Source organism: Mesoplodon densirostris, chromosome 16, assembly GCF_025265405.1.
Source record: "Mesoplodon densirostris isolate mMesDen1 chromosome 16, mMesDen1 primary haplotype, whole genome shotgun sequence".
Lineage (NCBI taxonomy): Eukaryota > Metazoa > Chordata > Mammalia > Artiodactyla > Ziphiidae > Mesoplodon > Mesoplodon densirostris.
In genome coordinates this window covers 16,074,186-16,086,199 of record NC_082676.1, presented here as the reverse complement: position 1 = coordinate 16,086,199, position 12,014 = coordinate 16,074,186, and the positions used below count along the sequence as shown (strand labels likewise).

At 50.0% G+C, this 12,014-nt stretch overlaps 1 protein-coding gene across 2 annotated transcripts in view; it reads right to left on the bottom strand.

The window, feature by feature from the left end:
• Positions 1 to 341: 341 nt before the first annotated feature.
• RIMS4 (regulating synaptic membrane exocytosis 4) overlaps positions 342 to 12,014 on the bottom strand; it is a 62,102-nt gene continuing 50,429 nt past the window's right edge. For both annotated transcript variants that reach the window (XM_060078179.1, XM_060078180.1), the window contains exons 3-6: positions 6,083 to 6,195; positions 5,686 to 5,787; positions 4,941 to 5,080; positions 342 to 604 (exon numbers count right to left, since the gene is read on the bottom strand). In XM_060078179.1, coding sequence (XP_059934162.1) covers positions 386 to 604; positions 4,941 to 5,080; positions 5,686 to 5,787; positions 6,083 to 6,195 — 574 coding nt within the window. In that variant the 3' untranslated portion in view covers positions 342 to 385. The remainder of the gene's footprint in view (positions 605 to 4,940; positions 5,081 to 5,685; positions 5,788 to 6,082; positions 6,196 to 12,014) is intronic.

The following is a 12,014-nucleotide window of genomic DNA, read 5'->3' as shown; positions in this document are numbered from 1 at the left end:
CTGGGTTCTGGACTTGGCTCCGGGCAGCGAGCTTCCAAGGAGGCAAAAAGGGGGAGCGGTCGGACGGTGTCTGGGGCAGGAGGATGGTGTGCTCTGCCACCTCGGTCTTTCCTTTCTCCGGATTGCAGCCACATCCACCAGGTCAAGAACCAGCCAAGTCAAAAGTGCAGCCAATCCCACCGGGAGAGGGAAGGTCTCAGGGGATAGGAGGCAAAGAAGGGGTGAGGAGGGGCCCTGAGGGGGCAGGTCTCCCCATTCTGCTTCCCCGCTGTTGGGGGGGGAGAACCCCATCCTCCTCTGTTCAATGTGCCCCTGGGCCTGGGGTCCCAGGTCGGGGCTGGGCGGTCTCCAGACCATCTTGGGGAGCCCCTCCCCCTCCCTGGCACTAAGATCGCTCGCCACAGGGCCCCACGGTGCTCTCAAGGGACAGCTGGGATGCCTGCCGGAGCAGGGGGCCCGTAGCTGGGTCCACCATGGAGGAGGTGGGGAAGAGCTTGTACCAGCCCACGGCCAGGGTGGTCAAGTCCAGCTCCTCCAGCAGTACGCGGGCCACACCCATGAACTGCTTCCGCTCCATCCGCCCGTAGTTCCCCCACACGATCACCTGCGGGGCAAGAGACACAGTGGTTCAAATCCTGCCAGTGCTGCTCACGGGCCCAGAACCAGAACCTGGGGTCACCCCACGCCCCATTCGTCTCCGAGTCCAGGGAATTCTACCGCCTAAAATGGCTCGAGTCCCACCACGTTCTCCTGGCTCCAGTGCCACCATTATTGGTCCTTGGATGACCGGCTTCCTGCCTCTGGTCTTGCCATTTCTTTCCATCCTCCACACGCCCCATCTCTGAGCCCAAGCCTTGAGGGCTGACCCTACATTATGAATGTCCTACCTGCCACCCCAGCCCCCAAAAGGCCCTCTGCTTCCAGATCCTTGGAAACAAAGTTTTAAAAAGTGGCTAGTAGGACAGCTGCATGTAAATCAATGAAGTTAGAACACTCTCTCACACCACAAACAAAAATAAACTCAAAATGGTTTAAAGACCTAAGTGTAAGGCATGACACCACAAAACTCCTAGAAAAGGACTTAGGTAAAACATTCTCTGACATAAATTGTAGCAATATTTTCTTAGATCAGTCTCTCAAGGCAAGAGAAATAAAAGCAAAAATAAACAAATGGGACCTAATCAAACTTAAAAGCTTTTGTACAGCAAAGGAAACCATCAAAAAAACCAAAAAGGCAATCTACAGAAATCTAGAAAATACTTGCAAATGACATGACTGACAAGGGGTTAATATCCAAAATACATAAACAGCTCATACAACTCAATATTGAAAAAAACAATCCAATCAAAAAATGGGCAGAAGACCCAAATAGACTGTTTTTTTTTCCAAAGAAGACATACAGATGGCCAATAGGCACATGAAAAGATGCTCATCCCTAATTATTGGAAAAATTCAAAACTACAATGAGCTATTACCTTACACTGGTCAGAATGGCTATCATCAAAAAGTCTACAAATAATAAATGCGGGCTTCCCTGGTGGCGCGGTGGTTAAGAATCCGACTGCCAATGCAGGGGACACGGGTTCGAGCCCTGGTCCGGGAAGATCCCACATGCCGCGGAGCAACTAAGCCCATGTGCCACAACTACTGAGCCTGCGCTCTAGAGCCTGTGAGCCACAACTACTGAAGCCTGCGCGCCTAGAGCCCGTGCTCTGCAACAAGAGAAGCCACCGCAATGAGGAGCCCGTGCACCACAATGAAGAGCAGCCCCCACTCGCCGCAACCAGAGAGAAGCCTGCGCGCAGCAACGAAGACCCAATGCAACCAAAAATAATTTTAAAAAATAAATTATATATATATATATATATATATATATATATATATATATAAATAATAATAAATGCTGGAGAGGGTGTGGAGAAAAGGGAACCCTCCTACACTGTTGGTGGGAATGTAAATTGGTGCAGCCACTATGGAGAACAGTACGGAGGTTCCTTAAAAAACTAAAAATAGAGCTACCATACGATCTAGCAATCCCACTCTTGGGTGTATATATCCAGAAAAGATGAAAACTCTAATCTGAAAAGACACATGCACCCCCAATGTTCATAGAAGCTCTATTTACCATGGTCAAGACATGGAAACAACCCAAGTGCCCATCAACAGACAATTGGCTAAAGAAGATGTGGTGTACACACACACACACACACACACACACACAAATGGAATGTTACTCAGCCATAAAAAAGAATGAAATATTGCCATTTGCAGCAACATGGATGGACCTAGAGAATATTATACTTAGTGAAGTGAATCAAAGACAAATACTATATGATATCACTTATATGGGGAATCTAAAATATGACACAAATGAACTTATCTACAAAACAGAAATGGACTCACAGACACAGAAAACAAATTTATGGTTACCAAAGGGGAGATGGAGGGAGGGATAAATTAGGAGTGTAGGATTAACAGACACAAACTACTATATGTAAAATAGATAAGCAACAAGAATACTCAATATCATATCATAACCTATAGTAGAATATAATCTGAAAAAAATAACTGAATCAGTTTGCTATACACTTGAAATTAACACAATATTGTAAGTCAACTCTACTTCATTTTAAAAAAAAAGTGGCTGCTACGTGTATAGTGTACATGGTAGCCTCCTTCCTTTTTTCCAACAGACTCTTTTCTGCAGTGCCTTCCTCATTTCTTGGTCAACCTCCTCTCTTAGAGTGGCCAGATGGATGGTCTGTGGCTACAGGACCCTCAATTGCTCTCCGGCACCTCAGGTTCTAACTCTGACCCTCTCCAAAGGTGGGCTGGCTTATCACGCATAGAGCCTGTTGTCTTAATGCACATGCTTTAGGGTCAGACATGCGCAGGTTCTAATCCCAGTGCTGGCTGGGTGGTTTTGGGCAAAGTCGTTTGTTTAGCCTCACAGAGTCTCAGAGTTCTTGTTTGTAAATGGTATCACCCGCACTCAGCTTACCTGGCAAGCGAGGATCACAGGAGATAATGGATGTGAAAGCTCGCTGTAAGCTGTAAGACGTTCTTCAAGCATGCAGGGTAATATGCAAACAACATGGGCCACTGCTATTGGTTACTGCATGTCAGGAACCGTTCTAAGGCTAAACCAGCCTTAGATTCAACCTTCCCAACAACCCTACAAAAAAGGATTCCAATTTCACAGCTGTTTAAACTGGGGCTCAGGGAGGTTAAATCATTTGCCCGAGGTCACTCAACTAGTAAGTCTTCCACACCCCTTAGGCAGCTGATCAGAAGCTCATGTCTGCTGTGTGGATGGGTCTGTTTTCACTGGTGTTATGGGCTGAACTGTGTTCCCTCAAATTCATGTTGAAGCCCTAACCCCATAATATGACTGTATTTGGAGACTGGTCCTTTAAGAAGGTGATTACATTAAAATGAGGCCGTTAGGGTGGTTGTGGTTTTAACTGGTGTTGTTATAAGAAAAGGAGATTAGGACACACAGCTAGACACCAGGAATGTCTGCATGTAGAAAAAAGACCATGTGAGAACACAGCAAGAAGGTGGCCATCTGCAGCCCAAGGAGGCCTCAGGAAACATAACCTGTGACACCTTGATCTCGGACTTCTGGCCTCCAGAGCTGTAAGAAATACATTTCTGTTGTTTAAGCCCCCCAGTCTATGGTACTTTGTTATGGCAGCCTTAGCAGACTAATACAACTGGCATTCCTCAATTGCAGTGGGTCTGTCCTGCTCTGACATTAGTCAGAAGGCTCAGTAGCAAGGACCCCATGTCAGATTTCTGTTTCCCCACTCCCTCCGCATCCCAGATAGGGATGTGCTCTGGAGCTTCTCCAAAGATGCTCAGATCAAAATGCACAAACCTCTGTCCAGTGGACCAGATGTGGGCCCCAGATGGTCTTCTGGTTGTTTTAAATTGTCTCTGAATGTCTTTAGACCAGAAGGGTTTTTCCAAACTTTTTTGACCAGCGTATACAGCAAGACATACATTTATATCATCACCCAGTAAACACATGGGATTCATAATTGAAGCAAGTGCTCCACCAAATAAGACTTATCTTACTAAGACTTACCTTTCCTAGTCCTACCTCCTATTTCTTTCCTATTTCCTATTCCATTCCACTAAAAAAAAATACTTGTCGAGACCCACTAAATTGATTTCACAACTCACTGATGGGTCTCAACCCACAAGTTGAAAGACTATGCCCTAGACAGGACCTAGGCTTCCCAGTTTGGCAAAAGTCCCACTGTCTTGGCGACTTGTAACACCTTGGCCCTACCCTTGTTTGCTCTGCCTGCCCAGGTTAGGAGCAAGAAATTGAGGTATAAGCTAGAGGTGTCCAAATAGCAGCTCTGAGAAAGCAGGCATATGGCTCCTGCAGGCATCCAACCCAGGCCTTGCTGACCCCATGATGGGCAGCTATTTCTAGCTCCAGGATCCTCCTAAAAGCCACGGAGCCAAAGACCTCTCTGGATCCTCCAAAGGCTCTCAGTCTATTGCCATTGTGCTCCATGCCAAGCCCCTGGCCTCCAGAGGTTGTTGTTGTTGTTGGTGGTGGTGGTATTGGTGGTATTGGTGGTGTTGGTGTTGGTGGTGGTGGTGATGGTGATGACGATGATGATGATGATGATAACGGCAGCCACTTGTAGAGCCAAACTTGCAAATACTCTTCTCGCACAAAGCACACATTCCACTCTCACAGTACCATTACCAGTGGGCACTATTAGTATCCGCATTTTACAGATGAAGCAGCTGAGGCTCAGAAAGGAACTTGTTCAAAGTCGCACAGCAAGTTGTGGCGCTCAGATTAACCACTGTGCTCTACTTCCTCCAGGTGAGGCCCTGCAGGGAGCCCCCCACCCCCAAGAAGTGCCTCCTTCTCCCTCTGATACTGCACCCCGCCCCACCCCCGAGCCCCTCACCTGCAGGACTTTGCCCTGGGGACTCTCGGGAAACAGCAGCACCTGGTTATACAGCGGGTCCAGCGACTTGCGAGCGACTTTGGTCTTCTTCTTGGCAATGCAGATGCCGTTCTCTAGCAGGTAGGCTTTGATGTAGGCCGCTGGGGACAGAGGCCAGCAGGATGAGTTCTGGCCTGAGCCCCAAATGGTGGGCAAAGGGCGCAGCAGAGGGACCCGCTGCTGGGGATCAGAGTCCCCCCAGGGGGTCTGCAGAAGAGGCAACAGGGGCGGGTGGGGGTAGGTGGTGGGGTGCAGCCAGGGTTAGCTGGGGCCTACTCGGCCCCCTTGGGTGGTCCTGCCTGCCTCCCCCTTCCTTTGCTCACCCTTTCCCTCTCTCTGTCCCTGGCTTGCCCACCCTTCCCGGGCTTATATATTCATGGTTGATCCATTCACTCAGATGTTTGCTGAGCACCCACGGTATTCCATGAGCCCTACCAGGCGCTAAGGTAGAATCATAAACAGGAAAGACAGTCCCTGGCCCCCAGGAGCTCAGTCCAGTCGGGAAAGCTGACAAGGTCAACGGACAATTTCAATTGGGTCTCCAGAAAAAATCCTCAATCACCAGTTACACAAGGGTCACTCGCTTTGGGACTGAGGGATGCCCCAGAGCTGGACCCAATTTTCTCTCTTCTAGACCCAGACAGCCCTCAGGACATCCCCGTGGCCTCCACCCCCCACCTTGCAGACGGGAGGACAGCCTCCACACCTGGCAGTGTCTTGGAGCCTGGCTTGGCCGTCAGTCCCCGAGCCTGGATGATGTCCACTTCGAGCTGACCGTTCCGCTCCTGCAAGCCGATCTCCACATCCCCTGCAGCAGGCCACAAGAGCTGAGACTGGGAAGTGGCTTGGGAGCTCCATCAGGGACTCAGCTCCTCCTCTCTGCTGAGGGATGAGATCCCTTCCCCCTGCTCCCAGCCCCAAACAAGACCAGAACAACTCCCACACCAAGCGCCCGGGCTCTGCGGAGCGCCTGGCAGGTGTGAACTGGGCTCCAGGCTGGGTGCTCAGCAGATGGAGTCAAGGCAGAGGGGAAGGAGGGAGGGACACGGGGCTTCTGGTGGGGACCACCCCCCAACATTTGCAACAGGTCTTGGGACACTCACCCATCGGCGTGGTGGCCAGGGTCTGGCGGCCCACAAACTGTGCTGGTCCCATGCTGCCCAGGAAGTCACTGAACTGGGCGTCTGATGCCAGGCAAACTCCCCCATAGTTAAGGCTGCGGGAAGAAAGAATGAGACAAAAGCAGACGTTCCCAGGGGCCAACTGAGGACTCCGATGACTCAGGCAATCAGCTCCAGAATGGCCCTCATTCCACAGGGATTCTGTCCACATCCATCACCCAGCCTCAGGCAGACCGCTCTCCTATCTCTGCCTCCTTTCTACTTTAATGGCCCTAAAATCTCAGCTCGGACTCTAAAATTCCAGGGCTTAGCTTCTGTGTCCTGTACCTTTCCCTGTCCCACCTCTCCTCGCCGAGCCTCAGGTTCCCCCTCCATGAAATGGGTATGGTGACACCCGCCTCTCGGGGTGGCTGTAGGACTCACGGGAGATGATGTCTGTCAATGCCTGGCTCTATGGGTGAGAGCTGCGATACTCAAAGTGTGGTCCAGACCCCAGCAGCATCACCCGGGAGCTAATTAGAAAGGGAATTGAGGCCCACTCCACTCCCCAGCTGCTGAATCAGCAACTGGCTTTTAACACAAGCCCCAGAAGACGTGTTTGCACTGGACAGTTTGAGATGCACGCGCCGGTGGCTCAGCCTGCAAGGTTCGCACTTGCTCTTGCCATAGAGCTGCCCAATGTCCACTCGCCTTCCTTTGGGAACAAGACCTCAAATCTCCGTTGGGGAGCCCCTTCCCCCAAGGCATTGATTCCCATGGAGAAGAGCAGACCTGGTTCCAGAGGCTGGCGTGGGCGCAGCCTAGCCAACCAAGCCGCTCCTTCCTTAGCCAGTGACTGGCTCAGAGCTGGGCGTGTGGCCCAATGCAGCTCACAAGAATCTGCCCGGGAAGATTTCTTCGAACTGTAGGAAGTGAGAAGCTCTCTCTTCCCATCAGATTTGAACCTGAGACAGAAAACTGGAGCCTCTGGCAGCTCTCTTGCTGCCGTCTGGAGCCCATGAAGGAAGACATCACACAGGTGGCACTGCGTGACCTCCTGGATCAAACTCTGCCTGAAGCAAGAGATACTTTTTTGTTGTTGTTGTTGTTACGTAAGTCAACAACAACAATTATTATTATTTTGCTGAAACCAATTTTAGTTTTTTCTTTCCCATCTCCTAGGTCTGGTGTATTTAATGAGATCACGCACTAAGTACCATGCCTGATGTGCCCCTATTAGCTTTAGGAGCAAAGCATTCTCATAGGAACCTTGCCACAAACAAAGGAGGTCGGTTTTGTTTTGTTTTTTGTTTTGTTTTGACCTTATCAGCATTATTCAGATGAGGAAGCAGGTTCAAGCCAACCTAAAGCCAGAACTCACAGGGCAGACTCAGCACTTGGATACAACACTTCTAAGGCCAACCTCAGGTGACTTTCCACCTGGGCATGTTCCAAGAGTAACAGCTAACTTTTAATAAGCACGTGCTGTGAGCTGGGTTTCACAGCAGCGGCCAAGGGCTTTTTGAACAGGAAGGGAAGCCTGCCTTGGGCCTCAAGGGCACTGTATACTTTGTCCCCCAGCCTGAGAGCAGCTGCCACCCTGCCCCCAGCTCCCTTCTCAGGGAACCTGCTGGGCTCTCGGCCTCTGGGGTCTCTGGTTCCACTCCGAGGGTGCCCCCTTCTGCTTCCAAACCACTCTGCTAGTCTACCTTTGCCCCAGTTCTTCAGAGAGAACAATTCACTCATGGTCTTCTCTGCCTGTACCCAGCTCTTCACACCCTAGACATGATCCTTGGTGCTTGAACCACAGCTGCCTGCCTTTACACCTCCTTGCTAATTCACAAAACCTCACAGTTGGCAAAGGATATACCTGCTGGTTCTGCAAGGTGTCCTCCAAGCCAGCAGACTCCCTATTTCATAGATTGGAAGACTGAGGCCAGGAGTGAGAAAGACACCTGTCTGAGGGCTATATGATGGCAGTGCCTTCTACTATACGAGGCCACGGCCCAATTCATGTCACCCAAGGCTATGTGACCTTTATGTATAAAATTCCAAGCAAGCTGGGGGAAGAAACAAGACTCCGTGCACAAACAACTTACCATTCTGCTGAGCAAACATATTGCCCCCCAAAGAAACAACTAAAACAGACTACTGTCTTCTTATGGGGCACAACCAGTCCTCTACCTGCCCACCGCGGGTTGTGGGAGCCCAGGGGTCATCAGAAGAGAGGAATCACTGCTGGCTGCAGGGGCCCAGAATGGACCAGGAGAGGAGAATTTGAACTGGGGGCCAAAGGATACACAGGGTCCAGCAACAAGGGGAGAGGAAGGAAGGTCACCTCCCACATACTATCTTCTCTCTGTCTTGACCAGAGTCACCAGCAGAGGGTCCTGAGGTCCTCAGGATGGTGAAACCACAAGAGTAAAGGAGCCTAGTGAGCAGCAGGAGAGAGTAAGTACTTCTCTCTCACCCAGGAGGGTGACTGAGACCAGGCAGGGGCAAGAGAGGCTAGTTCAGGACCTTGGAGAAGGTCTATGTTGCAGGTGTATACAATGTCACAGAAGACAGGAAAGGACAGAGATCCAGGAAGGAAAGAGGGAAATCAACTGTTTTAAGCTTTTGGACACTGAGGAGAAAAGGACTGTATTTAGCCACGGATGACTTATAATAGTAAAAATGGAAACAACCTAAATATCTGACAGTAGAGGAATTATAAACACGTATTGGATTAAAAAAAAAAAAAAAAAAAAAAAAAGACGAGCATAAAGGAGCCTGGCTGGGTGCAATGACCAGAAACACTTGCACTGAAGTCTGCATGAGCAAAATACAAATGTCTGTATTAAGTCACTGTTATTAAGCCATGGGTCATTGATTGAAGAGGCTAGTTACAGCAACTGGTTTGACTAATGAATGCAGTGACCCTGTCCCCTGGCCAGAGCTGATGGACCCAGGGTCAGACAGCTGACCCAAGCTCAGTCAAGCAAAGACTCTCTCTGGGAAGTAAAAGAGAAGCCCGGAGACCAACAGTCATGAGAACTGAGCCGTGTGAATGGCCTGTCCTTGAAAAGAGCCCCAAACTACTAGCCACCCAGTCCTGTCCACCCAGTTCTTTCCTCAAGCACGTGAGATGTCCCAGAATCATTCCAACAAATTCTGTTTTGACTTAAGTTATTGGCAGAGTCAATGAAAGGATAATAATTTGAGGGTTTAGCCTGAGTACTTTTCACTTTCATGACTTCCTACTACCTGCTGCCACCCTTTCCCCATTCAGGCAGGAGCCACGGTATCCTAGGTCTACCGCCTCAGAGAAGGGATGACCCTGTAGGATGCAGAGAACAAGACAGTCAGATTCTTAGCTTTTGAGTTTCAAATCTAAGAAGCAGCAATCCTGGAAGGAGGTGCAAAACCTGGCCGTCCTGCCCGTGAGTAAACCAACCAACCCCAAAGCCCCAGCCTGGGAGAGCAGAGGGAGTCAGGCAGGGAGGGAAGAGAACTGAGGAAGGTCTGGGTCCCCAGGCTGGGCTGGCAGTGCTAAGGGATGATGGGAAACTCCACAGAGGTTTGGGGACTCTGAAAGCAGAGGGGACTCGTGCCCATGCTTCTTATTGGGTGGAGCTAAGAAAAGGGCGCGATTCTTTGCAGAAATGTTGTCTAGTGTCTTGTCAAATGACTCTGGAGCATCTCTGAGGCTCTGTGTGTCCCTCCACGCCCTGGAGAGGAGCACATGTTCCCACTGCACCTGAGAGAGGGCCAAACTAAGATATGGCAGAGTAGTATTGGAACCCAGGCAGTCAAGCTTCCGAATCTATTATCTCTACAATTATGCAACGGTGTTATAAAGTACGGAAAAAATAACTTAATTACCTGGGGACAGAAATGGATACCCGCTATGCTTGCAAACCCAAAGAACCTGAATTAACAGCACGAAAGCTAAGACCTAGACTCGCTCACAGCTGGTGACCTGGCCTTTCCTCCACACCCGTTTGTTTTCCACCCCAGCCTCCTGAGGGTCCGGAATCCATTCTCTTAGGAGGGTCTGGGCTCTAAAAGCTCAAGAAATAGTGGTACCTCGTGGGATCTAAGGCACTGAAGGGGCCCAGCCCCCCAAGGCAGAGCAAGGCCTTCTGCTGCCTGAAACTGAAAGGTTCCTCCAACATCGTCATTGTCTGCCCCTCAGTTCCTGGTGGGATTCTGAGCAGACAATGGGGAACTGGCAGGCCTGGTGACCAGCGGTGATTGTTTATAATATCTGGGTGGCGGCCTGATTTCCCCATCCCAGGGTGCCTCGCTGGCTGCCAAGGAACCAGGCTGACTCCCCAGAAACCCTGCACGGGTCGTCCCATCCTCCATGGGGCTAGAGGGAGGAAGAATAAAATGGAGGTAGGTCCCTGCTGGCCAGGGGACCAACTGCATCCGAGACCCCGCTCCACCGCGGGGACTCCCCTGGAGAAGGACGGAAGGCAGAGGATCCAAAGTCAGAGGTGATCCTACTCCTCGCTGGTCCAGTGCCTGCTGTGTGACCTCTGGCCAGCTGCTGGTGGCTCTGCATTGGAATCTTCTTACCTGCAAACGAGCCCACACCTACCCTAGACACAGAGTGCAGCCCTTCCACTGTGGGTGCCTGTGCTGTACCAGTTTTAAATGTTTTGAAAATCTCTGCTTATAGGATCCATTCCCAAAGGGGTAGGAAGAGTGTGCTGAATTAGTAAATGCCACAAACTTGCTGCTACTTAGACCATGCCTTATTCAGTAGGAACTCAATAGGTGTTTACTGCCAAACCCTTGGGCTGGCCCCAAACTGGGAAAATATACTGGTTGAGACTGAACTCGGCATAATACAGACCTTGGGTTCCAGGGCTGTGCAACCTGAGGTAAGTTTGGTAATCTCTCTGAGCTGCATGTATAAGATGGAAATAAATTATAGTCACCTGGCTGAGCTGTTGGGGAGAGTCAACAGGATGACGCAGGCAAGGTGCTTGGCAAAGGGCGTAGCACACAGCATCTGCTGAATGAGTGAAGGACTGAGATGCCGTGGCTAGCGGGTCCCTGCTGCCTGGCCCGGGAGAGCCTCTTCTCCCTCTCTGTGGTGTTTTCATGGCACTTCCAATTCCAGACCTATTAGGAAGTGCAGCATCTGGATGCCTGAGACAGAGAGCCCAGGTCATCTGGGGCAGGGCGGGGTGGGGAGCAGGGTGGCTACAGCAGCTGATTCTTCCAAGAGACACATGCCACCAGGCGGAGGCAGAGACCTGAAACAGGATTAAAATCTCTGTTCTGCTGGCCTTTTATTTTGTGTTATTGGTGAAATGAGATTTCCTGCCTTTCAAATCCTGTTAGTTTTGTTTGTGGAGCTGAAACCCATTTGTCTTTTATTATTAACCTTTGAGCTCAGTTTGGCCTCTGGTTTTCCCGTGTTCTCAATGGTTAAAGAAATAATTGGGTTATTCGGGGGTTTTGACTTCTACTCTTTTTTCCAGATGGATCGCCTGTCTCAACTCATCAGAAATTAAAAGGCGGCCCAGCCCTCGTGGTGAGTATGGGTTACGTGGTTCTGAAAGGTTCAAGGGCTCTCTGTCCATCCATTCACCACCTCCCCCTACATGTCCATCGTCCATCCATCCACCCTCCCACAGCCTCGCTGAGCCTGCAATACAGTCGGTTCTGCTGTAACGCAAAACATACATTCCTAAAATCCACAGTGCAGTGCAAAGTCCTGCAGTCAAACACAGAGCTTATGGGGAAAATATGGCTAGGGGCACAACACCTAAAAAGTGTATCAAAAAAAAAAAAAAAAAAAAGGACAGGGACATAATAAAAATGGTAGCACAGTCTTTACCTGTAAAATGGTTAAGAAACGCATAGATACTACAATAAATATGGTGCTTTACCTTGAAGACAGCCTGACGCTTGCTTTTGGAAATGAGTGTCAGCAGGT